This window comes from Phasianus colchicus, chromosome 20 (assembly GCF_987193195.1).
Source record: "Phasianus colchicus chromosome 20, bPhaCol1.hap1.1, whole genome shotgun sequence".
Taxonomy (NCBI): Eukaryota; Metazoa; Chordata; class Aves; order Galliformes; family Phasianidae; genus Phasianus; species Phasianus colchicus.
The window spans coordinates 8,602,946-8,625,023 of record NC_143455.1 but is presented as its reverse complement, the minus strand read 5'-3'; the positions used below and the strand labels follow the sequence as shown (position 1 = coordinate 8,625,023).

General features: G+C 38.8%; 1 protein-coding gene across 10 annotated transcripts; it reads left to right on the top strand.

Moving 5' to 3' along the window:
- The first annotated feature begins 4 nt into the window (after window positions 1-4).
- On the top strand, window positions 5-21,469 carry ZNF207 (zinc finger protein 207). Of its 10 annotated transcripts, none has more exons than XR_016459088.1 (15): window positions 5-73; window positions 201-259; window positions 1,542-1,668; window positions 2,076-2,214; window positions 3,068-3,238; window positions 3,913-3,988; window positions 4,498-4,545; window positions 5,813-5,883; window positions 7,114-7,274; window positions 8,017-8,109; window positions 9,288-9,530; window positions 10,139-10,301; window positions 10,468-10,651; window positions 10,888-10,967; window positions 15,051-21,469. XR_016459088.1 is itself a non-coding variant. In XM_031598768.2 (14 exons), the coding sequence occupies exons 2-13, from the start codon at window positions 219-221 to the stop codon at window positions 10,626-10,628; spliced, it is 1,494 nt and encodes a 497-aa protein (XP_031454628.1). In that variant the 5' UTR covers window positions 5-73; window positions 201-218; the 3' UTR covers window positions 10,629-10,651; window positions 10,888-11,232. The 10 variants fall into 10 exon arrangements, 7 of the variants coding, with proteins under 7 accessions (XP_031454628.1, XP_031454629.1, XP_031454627.1 ...); XR_016459087.1 differs by having other exon boundaries at window positions 10,468-10,967; window positions 15,051-15,105; window positions 17,177-21,469; XR_016459086.1 differs by having other exon boundaries at window positions 10,468-10,967.
- Window positions 21,470-22,078: the final 609 nt, after the last annotated feature.

The window sequence follows — 22,078 nt, the reverse complement described above, 5'->3', positions numbered from 1 at the left end:
GGTCACGTGGGCGGCCCCCCTTCCCGCCGCCGCGCGGTGCGCGCTGGGAGCTCGGGGGCGGCCGTGCCAGGAGGTGCGTGGCGGCCATTTTGTGCCTGCCTCGGTCTGCGCGGCGGCGGTTGCGGGCGCTGCGGCTCGGTGGGGAAGAAGGTCGTCGTTTTTTTTTTTAAATTATTATTATTATTTTTTTTTCTGCGTAGGTCGCGTGTTCCGTCGTCATGGGCCGTAAGAAGAAGAAGCAGCTGAAGCCTTGGTGCTGGTATCCTTCAGTGTGCGCTGTGTGGGGCGGGGTGGGGGAGGGGCGCAGGGCGCGATCTCCTCCGGTGTGCGCGGAGCTCCGCGCTGCCCCGTGGACGCCGGTCTTTTTGTTGTTTCTTTTGTGTTGTTGTTTTGTTTTCTTTTCTTTTCTTTTTTCCCGTTCGCTTCGTGCTCACTCCCTGTCTGTGCCCTGATCCCGGCCTGGGGCCTTCCCCGTGTCCTTCCTCTCTAATCCTTCCCCGCCCCCCGCGCGGCCCGGCCCGCCCGCTCGCCCTGCGCTGGGCCCGGAGCGGCCGTTGTTCCTCACGAAGGCACCGCATCTCCGTGAGCAGCGCCGTGCTGGGTGTTAATCAGAGAGGCACGAGTGGTTGTGGGAGAGAGAGCTGTTGGAAAGCTCATTTTAGAATATATAACTTATATTTGCTGCGTCAAAATGTCTCAGCGTGAAAAAATACCAATGGGTTTTTCACGAGTTAGCGCTTTTATAATCTGCTTTTTGTTGAAGAGTAATTACAAGCATACTTCTCTCCCCCCTTTTTTTTTAATTAATCTTTAATAAAGGAATTTATAATCCGCTTGGATTTTATTTATCAGGTTTTGTTGAAAGTGAAGGACACACTGTTAATGAGGAGCAGGTAGTACCCAGTGTAGCTCTCCTGCTTAGCAGGATGGCTGCAGTGCCTGCTGAAGCCTTCGTGCTGAGCTGCACAAAAGAAACGGCCATTTGCTTCTCATTACGCAACAGCTCGAAAAGTTCTTCAAACGTTTCAGTTTAGAAACATAAAGTTCTGTTATGAATGCAGTGAATCTTGTGATGTCTTAAGATTTTGGTCAGTTGAGTGGCTGAAAAGGGAGTTCTCAACTAAAACTGTATTTTCTTCTTCCATAAGCGTTAGCTGCCAGTATGTGTTATTAATTGGGTGTTTCAGAGTATTCGGTGTTGCTTCCCATTTGTGGATCTCTCATCTTTCTCCTTTGCTGCTCTAGCAACATTTTAATGTAAAAATATGTAAAAGATGAAGAGGAGTCCACTTAGAAAAAACTGTGACTTAAAAAAGCATCTGTCAGAACGTTATGATTATGGTTGCTTGGGCACATCTTGCTGTTCTCTGATGTTACTGGGTGGTGTAAGGAGAGAGGTTTGGTTTCAGACGTGGATGAAATACTGGTGCTCTGAAAGCTCAGGGTTGCTTTTTGTGCTTTCAGTTTCCACTAGAAAAAAAACCAACAACACTAATTAGCTCACTTTTAGTGTCAGATATTTCCTTAACAATCTTCAATAGGTATTGTAACAGGGATTTTGATGATGAAAAAATCCTTATACAGCATCAAAAAGCAAAGCACTTTAAATGCCATATATGTCATAAGAAATTGTATACAGGACCTGGTTTAGCTATACATTGCATGCAGGTAAGAAGTTTTAGTCTTGCAGAAAACTTTTTTGACAGTGTTTAAAATTGGAATAATCAGCTTAAAAAAATGTGTTCTCTTGGGGTTTCCACAATCCTGGAAAATGATGAGAGAAAGTAGTGTTAAGCTTCAAGAGCAGGTCTCCTGAGTGTCAGCAGTTTGTGTGGTGGGTATGCAGCAGAGATATTTGTGGTCAGTTTTTGAATGTAGGAGTGGGTGAATTGCATTGTCTTAGTGAATCAGAGTTTATAAACTAGTTTTAGAAGTTAATAGTAGTTACAGCGACTAGAGGAGTATCCAGAAAATGGCTCCCATTAAGGATGTTTTGTTTGTCTTTTGAAATTAAACTAGTGAAGAAAAACCTAAATCTAACCTGAGTTTTGATCAGGAGGTTTTTTTCTTTTTAGGTACATAAAGAAACAATAGACGCTGTTCCAAATGCTATTCCTGGAAGAACAGACATTGAACTGGAAATCTATGGCATGGAGGGCATTCCAGAAAAAGATATGGAGGAACGGAGGAGGTTACTTGAACAAAAAACTCAGGGTAAAGTGTGATCTAGCTGATTATCTGTCATCTGCATGGCGCTTTGCTTAAGTTTTGATCTGTATTCTTTGAGTGCACTATCCACGTTGAGTAGTGCAACTTCAGCGTACAGTAGGCAGTATTGCTTTGTCTTGAAATTGTAGGTCGATATTTTTATTGTTCTGATGTGTTTTGCCTGCCTCTCGATACGTTATTTATAGGTTTTGGGAAGAAAACTGTTATTGATGTTTTGGGATGAGTGCTTTTTTGAGGGGTAGGGGAGCCTCCCTCGTCTGTTTTTAGATATGAAAATTGATTTGTCGTATTTTGGCCCTGTGTGATATAGGTATAAGTCTTTAGGAGAATAAGAACTGTATTAATACATTTCCCTAACTGCAACCCTTGACATGGCCAATCATGTAGAAAGACAAGTGATGATACTGATACTTTTTTTTTTTTTTTCCCTGTTTAGAAAGAAAGCATTCAGCTTACGGGGATGATGAATTTTAGGGTTTTTTGTTTATTTGTTTGTTTTGTATAGACCAGGAATTATGTTAGTCTGACAGCGTAGGAATACTTAGTCTTCTTTGTTCTGTAATTATGCCTTTGAGTTGTTCTGGCTTATTCTCTCCAGCCAGAAACTGGAAGGTAGACCCCATTTACACTGAGAGTTCCTATAGTGTGAGTCACTTCCCTTTATTTTTTGTACATATAATAGTAGACTCGCATGGTTTCTCTTCTCTAATCATGTGAATTTTTGACCATCCTGATAACACTTGAAAGTATTGTCATTCCAACTAGAATACTCCAGATAAAAATTAATTTCATAGGATATTGTTTACTTTCCTTTGACCATGTGCATTGTACAATTCAGCAGAGAGCCAGAAGAAGAAGCAACAGGATGATTCTGATGAATACGAAGATGATGAATCTGCAGCTTCCACTTCATTTCAGCCCCAACAAGTTCAGCCGCAGCAGGGGTACATTCCCCCAATGGCACAACCAGGTTTGCCTCCTGTGCCAGGTGCGCCAGGGATGCCTCCTGGTAAGGGTGCTATTTTTGACCTAGGTATTGAAAGGCTGAGTAGGAATACAGATCTCTACTTGGAATTATAATCTGCTAATTAGTATTCTCCAGTGCAGAGGGTTTGTGGTCTGAAAATAGTTTAGTGTGGTGCATGTGAGCAGTTCCTTCAGGTTCTTCCTGCCCCTGGTGCAGGGGCGTGCACATCTTCCTCAGTAATGCAGATTAAAATAGCTAACGTTTGCTTCTAGATTGAAAAACTGTCAGTGTGGTACTAAAACAGATTAGCAGTTTAAACATAGATCTACTTTGTGATACTTCATAACAAGATTTTAGAAATAGAAGGCTGAAGGGGTACCTTGGATTTATGCTAACATAGGATGGAGATTTCATGCACAGAATACAACTAAACTTGCAAAAAGCATTTCAATTAGTGACTGTGAAAACTGACCTTTCTGATGTTTTCTGCAGTGTTGAGGCATGCTCTTTAGTGATTCTGCTAAGGAAGGTTACATTGGGTGTCTTGTAGAGTTGGGAACCATGGATCAAAATCAGATTTGTAGATAATCTTTTATAACTTGTTATTTGTAAGTGACATTATTTCAAAAACAAGTATTTTACAGTTTCCTGTATTAAATAGATTTGGTGATGAATATATGTTGTTGGTGTTTAAAGTTTATTTTCCTTTTTTTAAGGTATACCACCATTAATGGCAGGTGTCCCACCTATGATGCCTGGAATGCCTCCAGTTATGCCTGGAATGCCACCTGGGTGAGTAGCTAGAAAGATTTAGAGTGATGTTTCCATGCTTTGTGTTTTAAACTGTCACAGAAAGAGTAAAGCTAAATAGAAATTACGTGCAGGAACCTGTGAACTCTGTAACCTTAATGTTAAGATACACCAAAAATCTGGATGGCTATAAACCAACATTAAAAATACAGCCCAACTGTGAATTTATGTGTAAAGTATATTGCCTTTGTCTTGATTTTATTTTGTAATTTCATAACGGTTTTAAAATGTGTTGTGTTGGTTTAAAGCCTTATGTGAAGCTCTGGTTTGTGTATGGCACATTTTGTACCATCTGGCTGTCAGTCATCCAATCTATCCAGAAAAAATACTGGATAGTTTAAATTTCTTTAAATATGAGAATAAAATTCTTGTATTTTGGGCAAGAGTAAGTTGTTGGTATTGATGTTTGTTTGGGATTTACACCGTACCCTATCATAATGTGTTTGGAAAAATCACAGTTAGATTTTTGATTTTGTCATAAATTTTCACAGATTACATCAACAAAGAAAATACATGCAGTCATTTTGTGGTGGAAACATGTAAGCATCTCATTAATGTAATTATAGGTACATTCATTATGCCATTTTATGTTGTATATTTGATAAGATTGAAAGTTGTCTTACTTGAAAACATCTGAATTTTGCTGGAGCATCTGGGGAAAATGTCTAGCTATGTTTTGTTGTATAATGAAGTTTTTATTCTTTATCTAAACGCTTGTTACAAAACTACACGTTGCAGGGAACACATCCTGCAGAATATTAATTAAATAGGTACTTTGGGATTTATATCCTTCCTTGCATCAGAGTACAAACAGCTCCATGTGCTTAGTCCTTTACCTGTAGGACTTAATGCAGGAGATTTGTTTTTGTTTAAAGTTCACCGAGGTGATAGGCTGTTCTCTTCTGAAGCACTGATACTCTTTTAACAGTCTTTAAGTGTAAAAATAATGTCTTAATCAGACGTCTTTGTGGATGTTCATGATTGCAGCTTTTCTGGGTGGAAACTGAACAGAATTTTATCAAGCTTGCTGGTGTGTAGTTCTCCTTAAGGTCTTTGTTAATTTCAGATGAATGTAATGTGTCTTCTAGTAAAAGAAGCAAATCAATTTGCTAACAACTTGCTATCTGCAGTTTTTCAGGCAGTTACATTTCTGGTGGCAGCAGCAGCAACTTTTTGGTTTGACAGTTGTCCAAACAGATAGCAAGACTGACTGCCTTGTCCAGACTTTAATCCAGAAAAGGAGTGGTAGTTGTGTGTTCCCAGCTGTGCTTCTGCACTGGTTGTTCCCTTAGTAGGCAGGTTGAGAAGATAGTATGGCTGGGTTACAAGCTGCTACAGAGAATGAATACTCACCTCCTCATGATTCATTTTGATTTTGAAACGGGAACAGTAATGTTTCTTGATTTTGCTATGTAAAATAGAAATTGCTTCATAGTAATGATTTGGCACACATTGGCTGCTACAAAACTGTTCAGTTGCTAAAATAAGATACTAGATATTCCTTCATTCTGCTTCCTGTAACCCAGCTTCAAGTGTCTGGAAGTATTCTGAAGTGTATATCATGAGAAGCACTAGTTCTGGAATCTGATAAAAGAGGAAGTGAATGCTTGGGGAATGAAAGTTCAAATGAGAAGCATTTGGAACTTATGTTTTTATTTCCTTGTTTAAAAACACATAGCTGCAGTCAGCTGTTTACTGATTGCTTCCTGAAATTATTTGCTGTGTTATTTATCTAATACAGGTAATGTGCCAATATTTTAGTGGTTTATCGTGTGTGTTTGTTCTAATGATCACTTTACTCAATAGGATGATGCCAATGGGTGGAATGATGCCTCCTGGGCCAGGAATACCACCTCTTATGCCTGGTATGCCACCAGGTAAGTCAGGGTTGTCAGACAGATATTGTGGTGAGAGCTAAATGATGTTTACTTACACTGAGATTTAGGGTTTATGTAAAGAGTGTACAGATGTATGCTGCCAGCTTTTTGCAGTTCAGTTGCTGCAGAAGCCACTCTTGTGCAGAGGTGAAGTGGTTATTTATGGCTTTTGATTACAGGTAAGTAATTGTGTTTGATACTTCTGTGCAGGTAAAAAAAAAAAAAATTGAATGCAAATTTATTCTTCCTATTATCATTCATCTGGCTTTTTTATTACCTTGTCCATCTCCATTTGCTTATTCTAATGTCTGTTTTATAACGTAAATATATATATAATGCATATAATACAAAAATAGAAAAATATTGTGGAGAATGAGAAACAGTCTTGATGACACTCAGATAAAGATGTCTTGACTTCTGATTTCTTATGTAGCTAGAACAGAGCTATTTCTTGAGCTTCTCAAGTTGTTGAGCAGCCTTATGTTTTGGTAATGATGACTTGAGTCACTGGTTTGCCCAATTTTCTAACTGGAGAAGATGAGCCAGTGGGACAGTCATGCTGGTTCTGCTGCAGTGTGTGATGGAACCTTTGTGAGCTGTTAAGTTCTGTCTCTGGACCTCTCCTAGAACCCCTCACATACAAAGTAAATGTTTTGCTCTGGTAGGCTGCGCTAAGATTTTAACTTATTTTCAGCTAACTTGCATACTAGCTTGAAGGCCTTTTAGTCAAAGGAATGAGGAATGTTAATTCCTGTGTCACTGTCTGCTGTGCCAAACGTCCCCAGCAGAGTGTTTCAAAGTATTGATATCATTCATGATAGCATAGAGACAGTGTTCTGGGAGCAGATACAGTGTTGATTGCATTGATTTATTTGAGAGTGTAAGCTTCTCTTATCATTGAAGCTGTAATGGAAATATACAACCTGATTCAGTATTGCTCTGAAGTGTTTAAGGTAACTGCCTACATATGGACCTTTGTTGGTGATCAGCAGTAAATTAAGGTAGTAAAACTTTGTTTAAATGTTCTAGAGAGGGACATGGAGAATTAACAGTCTTGACATGAGCTTGTGACCTCTGATCTAGTTGCTGTGTATGGTGACTGCTGGCTATACCTATTGCCTTAAAAGTATATCTCCCATAGGGAAGGCTTTGAATACTTGGAACAGAATCCTCTAACGGAATATTCCTGTTCTTGAGCCTGAGACATTACAGGTTATTTGTGGTTTGTAGGTATGCCACCACCTGTTGGTCCTCGTCCTGGGATGCCTCCTATGACACAAGCACAGCCTGCTACAGCACCGGGCATTCTTAACAGACCTCCAGCTCCTGCTGCATCAGCACCTACCCCTCAGCCTCCAGTTACTAAACCACTCTTCCCAAGTGCAGGGCAGGTAAGGTATCTCAGCCTGGAATCTATGGGTATAGTTTTCAGATTACCGTGTATCAGCTTCCTCTGTTATTAGGAGACAAGAAATGACTGGTTACACTTCTTGCTTGTGCTGATTTTTAAGTTTAATTCATTGTAGTGTTTGAATGAATTTTAAAAGATTGTTTTGTTTATCTTACAACAGCCATGAAACCAGACAGAAGTTCTGTAAGCAGTGGGGAAGAAAGTAGCAGGCAAAACAGTTCTTTCATTAATCCCTTTAGTTTGCATTTTCTATGGGCTCTTTGGGTGGGTGAAGGGAGGCATCAGTCAGCGGTAGGAATCTGATTGCTTAGAACTTAACCTAAAACTGCCGAAGTGTAAATCTTGAGAAGACTTATTCTCTTTTGTTCTCTTAATAAGGGGTTATTTGCCAGCAGAAGGCCTAATTAATTCTATCATTCTGTTCAGACTGGATTAAACGTTGTCTGAATGATTTAACTAAGGCAGTAACGCTGTTTAAATATTTTGGGAAGGGAAGTGGGAATTGATAGAATGGCTTGTGACCTCTGTATTTTGATTTCTCTTGCTATGTGTAAGTCCTTAAGTATTTAACCTTCATGGTGTCCTATTTGCATTTTGGACTTCTACAGGGAAGGTACTCATTTACAAAAACACAGCCCTTAGCATGAGAAACCCTTTCATCTGGATACTTTCCACCCATTTGTTTGGAGACTTTTCACTGTTTCCTTTCTTTTATGCTACAGATGGGGACACCTGTCACAAGCTCAAGTACAGCTTCCTCCAATTCAGAAAGTCTGTCAGCGTCTTCTAACGCTCTGTTTCCTAGCACAGCACAAGTACGCAGGAAGTCACAGTTAAAAACAAATTGCTTTGCAACTTAACCCTTTGGACCGTTCTGTAAAATTAAAATTGACTAAACATCTTCAGATAATTTGTTATATTCCTGATTATGTTTAGCTGGTAAAATTGCAGAGTCCTTAACTGTGAGTTGCATCTTAGTAGAAATAAGCATGTTGAAGTGCCCAATTTTTCTTAGACAGAGTGCAAGTATGAAATGCTATGTCCTGGTTCTAAAGGGTTAAATAAGCATGAAAGCAGTTAAATGCATTTTAGTGGCAGTGGTTAGCTTGATGCATGGTGAAGGCTTTTTAGTTCGGTGTTTAATACAGTATGTCAGAACGTAGGGGATTTTGTGAGATGCATTATGTGCAAAAAATGGATTTATTTTTATTAGAAAGTTCAGCAAAGTATTGTAAGCATACAGTGACCAGAAACAAAAGCATTCTCTCATAACTAAGGCTTGTTTTGAAGATTGTTGCATCTTCAGTCTGATAAAGCCAACTTTTCTTCTAAAACTTTCAATTAAGAGCAATGTAGGAAAGCGTAGATACTGTCATCTTAGTGGACTTCATGTGCCTTGAGTTGATTCTTTACTTAGAAATGATATTGAAGATCTGTAGAGAGACATAGTTCTTTAAAGAACACTGCAATACTTTCAGAGAGAATGCTTACAACGAAAGACCTGACACAGTAGTTTTCTTAATGTTCAATAACAACGTTTTTAAATACCTAATTTTAATGAATGCTAACACTTTGAGCTGTATTCTAAACTAATGGTTGCTAAAGTGTGCTAGTTTATTGAGAAAATTGTGATTTTATGCTTATAGCTGTTAATAAAACTGTAATTTAGGAAGGATTTAGGCATTTACCAACCTCAGTACTTGAGGTGAAAACTTTGATAGGATTTTTTTGTTGTTGTTCCTTTTTTCTAGTTGTGGCTTTTGACCTGCGAATTCTAGACTTTCCTGTGTGTGTATGTTTGTATGTATGTATATACTGGATTTTATTTTGTCTTGTTTTCAGTTGCTTTAGTATGTGATAAGGCTGAACTTTACTTTTGTCGAGCTTATTTTAAATATGTATTTCACTGGAAGGTTTCAAAGGTCTAACAGATATAATTTAAGTTTTCTTACGCTTTAGGAAATAAATATTGATCTATCTCTGTGCTTCACAGGCTGCAGCAGCTGTTCAAGGTCCGGTTGGTACTGATTTCAAACCTTTGAATTCTACAGCAGCAACAACAACAGAGCCCCCCAAACCTACATTCCCTGCTTACACACAGTCTACAACCTCAACCACTAGCACCACAAACAGTACTGCGGCTAAACCAGCTGCATCTATAACAAGTAAGCCTGCTACCCTTACCACAACCAGTGCAACCAGTAAGTTGATCCATCCAGATGAGGATATATCACTGGTAAGTTAACGTATTTTCATTATCTTGCTGAAAATGCTATTTATGCTGATATGGCTGACTTAATTAGAATATATTCTGTGTTCTGTGTAATGGTTTTAGTAAAGGTGAGACAACAAAACACGCAGAAGTCTTACCTTCTGGTGATAAGGAGTTATTTAACCCAAAATATAACTTGGAATTCATTTCTTCATGTGGCTTAAGCTTGAATTTAGCTAAGTACAGCTAGTGAGTGTCAAACAAAAGGCTTAACGTTTTGAAGTTATCTTGATGCTGTTACAGCAGTCAGAAATCAAGACTGTGGGTAAAACAAGCAAACCTTCAGTTCAGTTCATGTATCTCTAGATTTGCTTTTGTCTCATGTTTTGAAGAAAAGACAGTCTTCAGAGAATCTGTGTTATGTACTAGAGTGATCAGTGTTAGTACAGTAACTTTGAAGGAAGGGAGAAAAAATCCTGATGTTACTGTGGAGTGTTCACTAGTAGCAATCTTAAATTTCTAAAATAATGATAATTCAGTGCCTTTAATCTACTTTATTACATTTTTATTCGCTTTGTTTTTGCAGAGTTTTAGTCTTAGAGTATGTTATGGTTGTCTGTTCCTCATTTTAGGAAGAGAGAAGGGCTCAGTTGCCCAAGTATCAGCGTAATCTTCCTCGTCCGGGACAAGCTTCCCTGGGTAATCCACCTGTTGGACCAATTGGAGGTATGATGCCACCACAGCCTGGAATTCCTCCGCAGCAACAAGGAATGAGACCTCCAATGCCACCACATGGTAATTATACATCTCTGTATTTTCTTCTCATTTGCTGTCTTTCTTTTTTTTTTAAATCTGAAATGTCAGGTACTATGAAAAACAGCTTTTCACAAATGCAGCTGTGCCCATTTAAAAAAAAAAATAAATAAATGAATTCTTTGCATCTTAAATATTTTGTTTATAGGTCAGTATGGTGCTCATCACCAGGGCATGCCAGGCTACCTTCCTGGAGCAATGCCTCCTTATGGTCAGGGACCTCCGATGGTGCCCCCGTACCAAAGTGGACCTCCTCGACCTCCAATGGGAATGAGACCTCCTGTCATGTCGCAAGGTGGCCGCTACTGATGCTACTACACACGCTCTAATAGGTTTGGAGATTAAACCTTTTCTCATCTTGTGCTGTTAATATAGCCAAGCTTCCATCAATTAAGGCTTCATTGTGACTTAAAAAAAAAAAAAAAAAAGTATCTTCCCCACATGCAAGGCAACTAGGAACTATTGGACATTCTTATTTTACATGGGAAAATTTATTTGGAATATTAACAGGAACTTTTCCTGATGTTGCAATTTATACTGTATGGCTTCTTTTTCATGTTTCATCTAGGTTTTTAGAAGTGAAGTATAGTAAATATGGTTCGTTAAATTGTGAAGGCGCTGGAATTACATGAACATACCACCTTAAAGGCAAGTTCTGTAACATTATGTTGCTATTTGTGAAATGATGCCTTCACAGCACTTCAGGTGCTGTTGGACTTCGTGTCCCCAACATAGTTTGGTGAGGGCTGTAACTGTTCCCAACTACTTGTACATTTAAGTCTGAACATGTAACGATATTTAATGTATTTAGAATTCCTCCTGTTTCAGGGTTTAAGTAAACTGACCCACTAAGGTCGTGTGACTTTTCTGTACTGTTATAAACTTCATTGTAATAAAAGAAGATAAAAATTTATATGCCTTTTTATTCACGACCAGCTGCGGACAACTGCCTGAAAGGTTTGTACAGATGCATGCCATGGTAGCTGTTGGTGTACTGAACACACTTACTGGTGCTGTTTTGATAAAAGCTGAATTTGTTGTTACCAAAAACTTAAGTTGTTTAGGTGCACGTCTGAGTAGGCAAGACCTGTACACTTATTAACTGACTCTTGAAAAATGAGAGTGCAGGAGGCACATCTTAGCTCTTGCTTGTAATTTCTCCCAATGGCATATGTCTCTTTAGTTGTGCTTTCTTGTCCTCAGTAAATTTTAAATGATTTCTAGTCCTGGCATTTACTTGTAGGATGTAAAAGCTGCAAGGTGCATCCTAGTGCCAGACGTGCCCTGTTAGGTCATTCTTCATCTGATTCTTTTTAATGTGCAAAAGGATACCTATTTCAAGAGCCTTTTAGATGGAGATTTCTAGAAGCTTAGGTGCATGTCACATGGGTGAGTGACTTCCAGTTTTTGTATTGAAGTTGACCTGCAAAAGAGAAAAAAGAACTTCATCTCAGGGTGTGTGAAGGAGACAGAGGGGCCTAGAATAATGTTGTGTGCTGTATTTTCACTTCCACAATATTCAGAACTTCATTCAGTATTCAGAACTGTCCATTTTGTGCTCTGATCTGATACAAGTTTCTTGAGGCAATTAATGAAAGAAGCCTCCTCATCAGTGCTCCTAATGACAGTTATAAAAGAGAAGTCTTATCCATAAAGATTAATTTTACTCTAAGCAGATAAATATGGAAGACCACCCAGATTGTAGTTCTCTGCATGTCTGACGTGGCTGTGTTAGCGTTTTGTGTTTCTGATGAGAAGGAGAAGGCAGGGAGAGATGTTTTGGAGGGAAGAGAAGTGAGAAGAGTGTTCCTGGTCTCTTCACAGCAGGTAGAAAGAGAGTAGTGAATTTTTCATTTGCAGGTCAACTTTAAATACATGTTCCAGCCTCAAGCCTTATCTGTGCAATTTAATGTGTGGGATTGTCTCTGTTAGGGTGTGCTAGAAAGAGTGTCAGCATTTTTGTGTCTGTGTAAGTTCCACAGTGTTTTTGTTGTTGATAGATATTTTTTTTCCCCACTCAGTACTGAGCGTTGTGGCTCTTCTACTTGAAGGACTTGAGGGATTTTTATCTCAACTTAAGTCCGCATGACTTTAATGAGTGCTTCCTGTAGTCATTCAGAAGAACAGTGTGGTTAAAATACTACATTGTCACAGCATCCAATTGTTTGGGTCGCAGAATACATCATAAAGGCACTGACACATCCAGTACGTTCTGATGCCAGCTAATGGCCTTTGTATAACCATGAAGAATTGTCACGCTTTTTCTGAAGTGTTGTTTTCAGCCCATAACTCCAAGCCTCTGTTGAGAAGCAGTTCTCTCCGATCACTGCTGCCTGCCGCTCACCTGTCAGATGTGCAGCATTTGGCTTGCAGATGTGCTGAGTGGGCCTTGATGTCTGATCTTCTGTTAGCTTTTCATCTTGCTTTATACATAAGTCTAACAGAACTTACGCTTAGGCAGTACTTTTATATTCTTGTTTACTTTATTTTACTACTTGGTTTTCTTCTGTTTATCTAATAAGGATAACTGGAGCAAAGCACTAGAGAGATCTTTAATGTCTTTTATTTATCCCTTTTTGTAATGTTATACGTAGAGTTCTTACATTATACGTTGATCTTAACTTCTGCTTTTAGAACTTTGCAAATTCTTGCTTTTTCTGAAGGTCGTATTGCTGTTGTAAGAATGCTTAGCTTTCCTGCCCCTAGTAAAGCAAATGCCTTCTCCCTTTGGTGTCTTTCTGTAACTCATTGGTATGTTATTTTCAGATTCCTACTTTTCCTGGGAATGTAGTTGAGAGGAGTACTGCATGTACTGTGAACTTAGCCTATTCTGCAAGTTGTCTTCACCAGGAGTTCCCCCCATCAAATAACAAATGTGTGATTTTTCCAATAATAGCATTGTTTTGTAGCTAATAGCACCTAGGCTTAGAGTGTGGACACATCTTAAAATGGAGCTTTCCTTAGTAGTAATGTTGTTACAAACCCTCAGCTAAGCTCTGCCACGTATTACTCATGTTGTACCCTAATAATACGTTACAAGCAGTTGAAAGGTTTTTTTTGTTTGTGATCTTTCCCTTGGATACTCCCTTTGCTGCTCCTGTCGTTTCTGTGCTGTAAGAGCTGCAATGTAACTGTCTGTAGTTACTGTTGTGTCTCTCGTGTACTCTTTGAAAACAGGCAGGTACTTCTGTGCATATGTTGTCTGTTGGTCCCTGCCTTCATTTCTGTGGATACTGCTTCTTAACGTTCAGAGAGTTGGATTTATGGTGCCCTTCCCAAAAAGGGTAAAACAACTTGGAATAATTGCTTATATAAAAACTCATTACAGTACAAAGTTAGGACATAGCTGTGCTTGCAAAATTGCTTATGCAGTGCAGGCATGCAGTTTTTTGCTTTAGTTCATCTTTCCCTGGAAGGAGATTGCAGCAGTGTTCAGGACTATGTATTTTGTGTTACGGAACCGTAATGATAGAATAATAGGCAGCAGCTTTGTTTTTTCATTGTTGTCTGAACTTGTCACAGCTCTCATAGTAAAACAAGATGTTGCAGTTGGCTTTTGGTCGAAATCTTCATTTAAATTTGAACTCAATGCCAGTGTTTAAAAAAAAAAAAAAAAAAAAGCTCTGACCAAAGTGGGGAAAAGATGTAAAAGATGTTAAAGCAAGATATGAATATCTTGAAGATCTGAACTGTTTATGCATGGTCTCTCAATACCATTATGAGAGAGAGGCTTATCTTGTTATATTTGCTGAATTTTAAAGCTGGATGTCTGATACTCACATGAAGAAATCTTAGAGGAGTTCAGACTAGTTCATCAGAAGGCATGCTGGGATTGTTTTCTTCTATCCTTAGGATATCTTTCTACTTTGGCAAAGTCTGCTTTAAATAAATTCTTGAAAATTTATCTTGTATGGACCAGAAAATCTTTATTTTGTAAAATGTTTGGAGTTTGTTTTTTTTTTCTTCTAGAGATGAGATTTTTAGGTGCTGATAGTACATTTGAGGCTGGGATGTATATGTAATTTCAGTGGATTACTGTTCCTTGCTCTGTGCATGCATAAGAGAACAAAAGCAAGCTTCTAGAAAGACATTCAGCTGCATCTGCCTTCTATGGTTTCTGCTATTGTTTTCCACATGGACTTATTGAACAATACCTAAATACAGCTATGTCTCTTGCTTTCTTAAAGCTTGGCTAAAATTGAATCTGTAACCTGGAGTTATTCTACAGAATCAAAGCATTCAGAATACGAGATGAAAAATTAAATAGTTTTCTAAGCAGTAAGAAGGGCATTATGGCTCTTCAGTTAAGCTGAGACTGGTATCCAGTCTGTGAGCTGGGGCTGCAATTTAAAAATTAATACTATTTAAAAATAATAGTAAATGTCTTAATAATTGTACTGGTCTAGCTTCTACATAAAAATTAAGGTGAGTGTGAGCACATTCAGTGGCTGATGGAATCTTTCCCTCTTCTTTTGGTGATAGCACTAAGTACTGTCATTTAGGGGAGAACGGGCCCCAAAACAATTGACTTTTGTTCCACTGATCAAGTTACAAAACAAACTGTCCAAGTGAGAAATAGCTGCAAACAGCGTGGGCCTACCAAAATAGGTGATATAGCAGTCATTTCCTTTGGTTTGCTTGATCACTGGAATTTTGTTAACTTTGAATGCATGTCTTTCACTTAATTGGGTCATGTTTTTTCTAAAACTCCAATTTTTCTTCTTCCTATAGCCCTGCCATAGGACAGGCTGAGGCAGAGTCTCAGTGTTGCCCTGTTCAGTCTGAGGCAAGTGGGATTTATTTTATTCGTTCTGGGGGCTTTCACAGCTTTATGGCTGTTGGATATTTATGTCCCCAAACTTGCAGCAAGTTTGGTGAAGGCCCCTACTTTTATTTTAATTTAGGTTTTTAATTCTCTTTTGGTAGATGGGCTCTATATTAATATTTATCTTTTTATTACCACTGTTTTTTTTTTTTAAGAGTCTCAGGGGGAGGGAACATGTTTTGAGAGGTTTGGGTGCTGTTTCACTTAAGGAGCATTTCCTTCGTGACTGGTCAGGGAGTCCTTCAGCCACACTGTACCCCTGCCCCCTTCCCTTGTGTTTTATTTGTGCTGTATTTGTTCTGCTTTTGGTAATGTGACTTTTTATACATACTGTTGGTTCAAAAACTACAGATTAATTATTAGTTTTTCTTCTGGAAAGATATATTTAACAAAGTGCTTGAAATACTGAGGTTTTAACTAAGAAGTGACATCCCTTGTCACAAAGACTTGCAGCCTAAATTACAGTTGCTATGGAGGAGGACAGCTGCTGTATTTGTAAGCTGCACCACAACAAATGTTAATGTAGAGCCCTGTGAAGAAATAGAGATTCCAGTTGATAGAAGAATGAGAAAAGAAAGCTGAAGTTCTTTCCGTTTGTCACTTTCAGGAAAACCTTTTCATTGATCACTTAAATACACTGAACTTCACAGTAATCTGTTGCGTCAGTGTACTGGAAAAAAAAAATCATCTTACTTTCTTGAGGCTATGTGGGCTTGTTGCATATCCAAAATTTGCTGAAGGTTATGGCTGTCTGAATGTACTACTTTTGCAGAATAGCTGGCAAAAACTTCCACCTTTTGTGAAAAAAAAGGAGCTTTACTGTTGCTGCTTATTCATAGTACGCTGATTTTGAATGCTTGAGGTGGCTTAAAGAAAGCTTCAGAAAAGCAGGTTTTGTCCAAGGAAGTTCTTAATTTTTTGTGGAGCACAATATGCATCTCATTTCTTCAAGAGTGTGATCAGTAATGACGCACTTGGAGATGTCAGTAAGTTGAATTGAAAGATAAGCAGTGGATTTCTCATGGGGGGCCTGAGTAGTCTCTGACTGGAAAGTTGACATGTCCTCTGCTCCATGTTTCAGAGTGACTACTGGTTTCCTTACTATGGTGCTACTCTTAGGAACAGTGCTTTAAGATACACTAGCACAACTGGTCGTTATTTCACTTAGTCTCCAGGAGCATTTGGCTTAGTTCTTATTCCCCCAGAGTATCTAAAGAAGCCATTTAACTAAGTATTCAGCATGGCTTGTACTTCTTTCAGCAGCTGAATCTCTGAAAGACTCAAGATGGAAAAAAAGCCAAATTTTGGATGCATTGTGTTCAATTTTGTCATCAGTTTTCATTTAAGAATGATGCAGCATGGGGTAGTTTTTATGCAGCTACTTGTATTTAGCTTGTATCACAAACATGTAGCTGAAGTTCACACAAATGCTTCATTGTCTGTAATGAAGTGCCCTACTTAGATCCACACTTGGGCTACCTCAATACATTGATATTCTAGTGAGAGCTAAACATTCTCAAAGCAAACTTCTGTTTTTATTGGAGCTAAGTAGGTTTACATGTTCGTGGAAAGTATGTGTCAGGGATGCAGTTCCTGTCTCCCTTGTCGTTGATCAAGCTGTGTGTACTGATACTTCAGAGCAGATGAGACATTTCTGTATATTTTTGTATGGTTTGACACAACACTTCATAGCATCACAAAACTATTTAATTTTTTTTTCTTAAAGCTTTTGGAAAATTTCAAGAAAGTGAATTTCACACTGCTTCTGAAAGATGCATTTGACTCCAGGATAATTCCATGTACTGCTATTCTGTGACAATACCATATGAATTACGGCTTTTTGCTCTAGGTTTTTCCTGTTGTTCAAACATTCTTTGCTTCTACCCTTTACATCACTGTCCTTTTCTGTAAGTCTGTATGGATTGGACAGGACCTTTTCTGTTCCCTGTTTGGGTGTTGGTGGTTTTAGCAGGCTATATCCGTGTTACTCTGACCTGTTACCACAGACTAATGTTTGTGCTTAAATTTACAGCAGCTAATGATGTGCATTTTCCGTTTGCTTTGTGCCTCGTCCTAAAAGGTATGTGTGCAGAGTACTGCTGTCTTTCTAGTCCAAAGGATGGCATGATGGCTCTATGCTGAAAAGGTGCAAGTATCTGCTCAGCTGTCAGAATAGCTGCCCTGTCGTCCCTTTAAAACAACCTGAAAAGTTCCCATTGATTGCAAAGGGTTCACATCTTGATCTTTTGATGAATCTCTGTTGGTGACCTCCTTCCTGCCTCATGGATCTAAGGAGGGTAGTACCAAAAGAAACTTACTCTGTAAATTGAATTTATTGATTTGGAATGTTGGTAGTGTTTTTACAGGCACTCCAGTGCGTGCTGTCAGTATTGCAGCAGTGTCACAAAGCTGTATAATGCACTGTGGAATTTCATTTCTAATATCTGTCATATTTTAGTGAATTGATTTTCATAGGCAGAAGTGGAAGCAGGTTTTGAAGAGGTTGGTTTTTAAGATTGTGGAGAGCTACGTGGCTCTTCTTAAACATTAGGAATGACTGAAATTCTGCTAAACTGAGTGAATTTCAACATGCTGGTGCTGAGGAGTGAAGGAGAGATGTAGAAAAGTACATAGCACAGCAGGAGTTCTGGCTGGCTTTAGGACTGTTCTGTGCCATGCCTGATAACTGCTATGACCCTTAGTACTCTGAGGGCAGGCTATCTCCAAACTTACATTTTAATATACCTGCAGTCAAGACAGCGTTACCAGTGAAATGCTGGCAGTTGCTTCAGAAATGCAGTGATGGTGACTGCTGTGATTTTTAATCAGAACTAAGTGAGGTAAACAGGAGTTTGGGAGTGAGAAGTCTCGGAGGCAGCCCTGAAGGGGATGGAGTGTTCATTGGGTGGCTGAAGTGCTATGTATAGAACTGATTTGTTTGGGAAGTTCTGAAAAATTTTGATAATTTTCTTGTATTCTCCTTTAAACAGCAGCTTTATGCAATCTTTTGATTATCAGAGCATGCAGATTTTTATTCAGGCTCTATTGGAAGAAAATACAATTCCAGTACAGAATACAGAGATTCTGTTGTATAGTGAATGCTCTTTTGCTCCGTGGAAGTTCTTGGGAGGTGTGAGGGAGCCAGGCGCCTCGGCGTGCCACCTCTGCAGCCAGCCACATCCGTCCTGAGCTGGGTGCTCCTGGGTGCTATCCTTCAGTCCTTTGTTCTCAGCGTCCTGATGAGTCTGTGCTGGCTGTCGGTGAGGACTTACATTTATACATCGGACCTCTGTTGTGAGTAAAAACACACCTTGTCCCTTCTGAACAAGTTTACGCTGACTTGTTCTATTGTTTTAGGCTCACCTGCAGTAGTAGCAGTCAGCAGCACTGCCACTTCCATAATGATGAATTAAACTTCCCTGCAGATAAGTCCTGAACATACCTTAATGCTCATGTTTCTCAGAAAAGTTGAAACGTTCTGAGAAAACAGTAGAGATTGAGTGCAAGTAACGTTAACCACAAGCAAGTGATCCACATTTTGGCATTACAGTGTATGTGTTAGGTAACTACCTTACACCAGATCCAGGTTTCTCATGTCTCAAATTTTATCTTAAATCTTCCCTACATCTTAACCACATTCCCAGGTTCTTTTTAAAGAGGGTAGGTGCCGAATTTCAGCTTCTGCTGCCCTATAAATGGTTTTGGCTGGTGGCAACTTAGAATTACCCAAAAATTATGCCATACAACCATGGAAACTGTTTCAGTGTCCAACTTAGGGAAGTATATAATGCTTTGAAATAAAGATGTCATGCAAAGCTGCTTTCTTTCTCTTTGTCCCCCCATTGTGTTGTAGAAGTGTGTGATACGTGCAAGCACTGACTTCTTTAGCTTCTAGTCGAAGAAAATACATTTTGCTCTTTCATTTGTAAAGTCTAGAATAAGAAAACACTTTATGAGAGTATTTAATGAAGGACCCTGGCAATGTAAGTATTGTGATTTCCTTTCTATTTGTGTTAGGCAATGGGGTTACCTTGTTAAACTTCTGGCTTGTGTATCAAAATAACAGAAACGTAAAGGCAAATTGAAAGTAATTTTATAGTTGCCTTCACTTCATATGCTTTTCTTAAGTGACAAATTATAGTAATTGAAGTTTGGCAGCTTTTTTAATTGAAAAACTAAATTATGGGTTAAACTCCTTGGTTTAATACAATTTGTGTTTTTGTCAACTAGCAGCAGAATTTCAGCATTTGCTACTTACTGGTAGAGAAGAAATATCCTACAGCACTGCCAGTACAGGTTAGTTTAATCTGTAAGTACCTGATGTTCCTATTTGAAATAATATGTTCAAATGATACCATTTAAATACAGAGGGAATTTTGATCTCTGAAATGTCACTCTATCTTTGTTACCTACTGCTGTGCTCAGTAGTGAGTGAATATCTAGATAATCTTTTGAAGGTCTCTTAATGATTTTAACTATGCTCGTGGACTAGGTAATATGTGAAAGCACTTCTAAGGGAAGTTTAATATAGAACCCTACCAGGCTGCCTTTGGTGTTTTAAAGTCAGCCATTTCTTCGTTAATGTGCCTATTACAGAAGGCAGTTTATCAGTGAGCCAATTATGGGATACTTGATCTTGTGCTGGGAAATAAGCAGTTCGGTTTGTAAGAATTTGTAGCTGTACTGTAACCTTTCTGTAGCTGTTAATTACTATTGCTACCAATAGGATTTCTGCTTTGTATAGCTGGTATGCCAGGAGCTGCTTGTTCTCTGGCTTATAGCCCACTTCTAGTTAAGCCTCATATGCTTCATCTCCACATATCAGTGTGGGAGATGAAAGTTTTCTGTGCTGTGGCACATAGGATAGATTCACTGCTGGATAAGCAGTGAAACTGTGCCTTAACTTACACTTGGTAAGTGAATTATCACACAGTGAATTTGAAGGGCTTTTGGAAACCATTGGTGGATAATTACACAAGGATGTAGCAGTGTAGTAGCCAGACAGAAACGTTTTACTGGCTCACATAATGCTTTTCAACAGGTATGAGTGAAGTGACACTTCAGCAGTATCGCTTGTTTGGGGGTTCTGAACTTGTATGTAATGTTGCAGATCTCATCAAAGAAAGATGAGGTTTCAAGGAGATTCCCAGTGCTTATAATAGTTGGACACAGAGCCCATCTCCCAGCATCTTCTCTATATTGGTTTTCAGGCGTTTGCACTGAATTGCTTTGCAAAAGTAGTGATGTGTAAATTGTAATAATTTTGCTTGGGTGTTTCTCCCTAGACGAAAAACAGAAGTTGCGTAATAAATTTTATAGCTTATCTTTGCCTCTCAATCTCCTACAACTTCATGGCATGTTTAATAGGAATTCCTTGCTGTGAGGCTGTTACCTTAACAGACTGTGCCTCTTCCTTCTGACTTGTGTAGTTGATGCTCATTTATTGAGCACTGTAATAATTATTGTAAGAATAAGTAATGGATTGCTTTTGGCTGCTGGATTACTATTTGAAATCTCAGTTCTGCCAGTGGATGAATGCTGACCTGCACTACTTGTACCCCCACAGTTCTTTACTGTGTCATCAACAAACTGTGTTTCTTTGGGTAGATCCTAGTGTGAACTGCGGTAGGATGTTCTCTTTTTGTGAAACTTTATGGCAATTGAAGTATTCTTTGGTAGAATTAAGTTTATTTTCTTTTGAGATGGGACAAAACAGGAGGAATCTGAGCTTTCATATTCAAGTGGGCAGTCTTAAGACGTAGCAGTTACAGCAGCTGTCCAGTCTAATGCAGTTCTGAAGGAGTAAGTGGGGAACAGGGAGCCAGTTCACACTTTTATTCAGACTTCTGCTTAATGACTTCAGATTCAGAGACTTTAGTTACTGTGCAGCAAACTTAGACTCCTGTTTACTTTCCTCAGGTAAAGCACATCATTGAAATATGTCCCTCTCTGTAGAAGTACAGCTACAGATGTTAGTATGTCAGGAACGTTCTTGTAACTTGATGCAGCTCTTGTGTAAGTGATATGAAGGGGATAGGATCAGTGATCTTTGATCAAGGGCAAAATATTGATGCTGAATTTGATTTCAGAAGGACTGGTAAGTATGTGCATTGCTTTAGTGCATGCAAGTACCAATAATTGTAGCTTAATTTTTATAGCATTCAGTTTACAAAGAAGATTCAAAGAAAATGTGGAGCAAACTTCATTGGCATCCCTTGGGAACCTTCTATGAACTGTGTATTTCAGGAATAGATAACTGCACATACGTATGTATGTATATATACTGCTTTGTAACAGTCTCTGATTAAATATAAGTAAAACACTGCTTCTGTGTATTTTTTTTCTCATCTTGAGACCTATTTAAATTAATGCAACAAATGTTAGCTGTTTCACAGTGTTTATGAAACCCAGTTTCCCTCATGGTATTTAAACCATAACTTTTGTCTAGCTCTCTGGCTATAAACCATTCAAGAACTTAGCGGTCTGCACCTGGAGATGAGAAGTAAGTGAATCTTTCTTAATATTTAACTTTTGGTGTTAATCCACTGTCCTTTTTCTCAACTGATTGTACAGAGAAACTAGACTAAGTTGGAGAGGTAGGGGAATGCTGGGGGGAAAGTATCTAATAGCATTTTTATGAAACCTGATAGAGGGGACATAAAGTGGTCTGTCTGTTCTAAGCCCCTCAGAGCAAAGCACTGGAGAAATGAGTATCTTTGAAGATGTTTGTCCTTGCAAAATGAGCATGGATAACTGCTAGGCAGCTTGGTCTCATTTAATTGTACTCATTGTACTCACAGGTTAATTTCTTAAGAGATACTGAAATATTAAATCCTTGATTTTCAGTACTATGTGACATGATACAGTGTTTGTCCTCAGGCCCTTTCAGCAGTGTCTGAGACTGTATTTGAAAAAGTGTGCTCTGATGGCTTAA

Bases quoted from the DNA above. Each gene is read 5' to 3' on its own strand.
- ZNF207 (XM_031598768.2), top strand. From the start codon at position 219: ATGGGCCGTAAGAAGAAGAAGCAGCTGAAGCCTTGGTGCTG. The intron at 260-1,541 runs GTATCCTTCAGT...AATCTTCAATAG, and splicing joins CAGCTGAAGCCTTGGTGCTG to GTATTGTAACAGGGATTTTG. The intron at 10,302-10,467 runs GTAATTATACAT...TTTTGTTTATAG, and splicing joins ACCTCCAATGCCACCACATG to GTCAGTATGGTGCTCATCAC.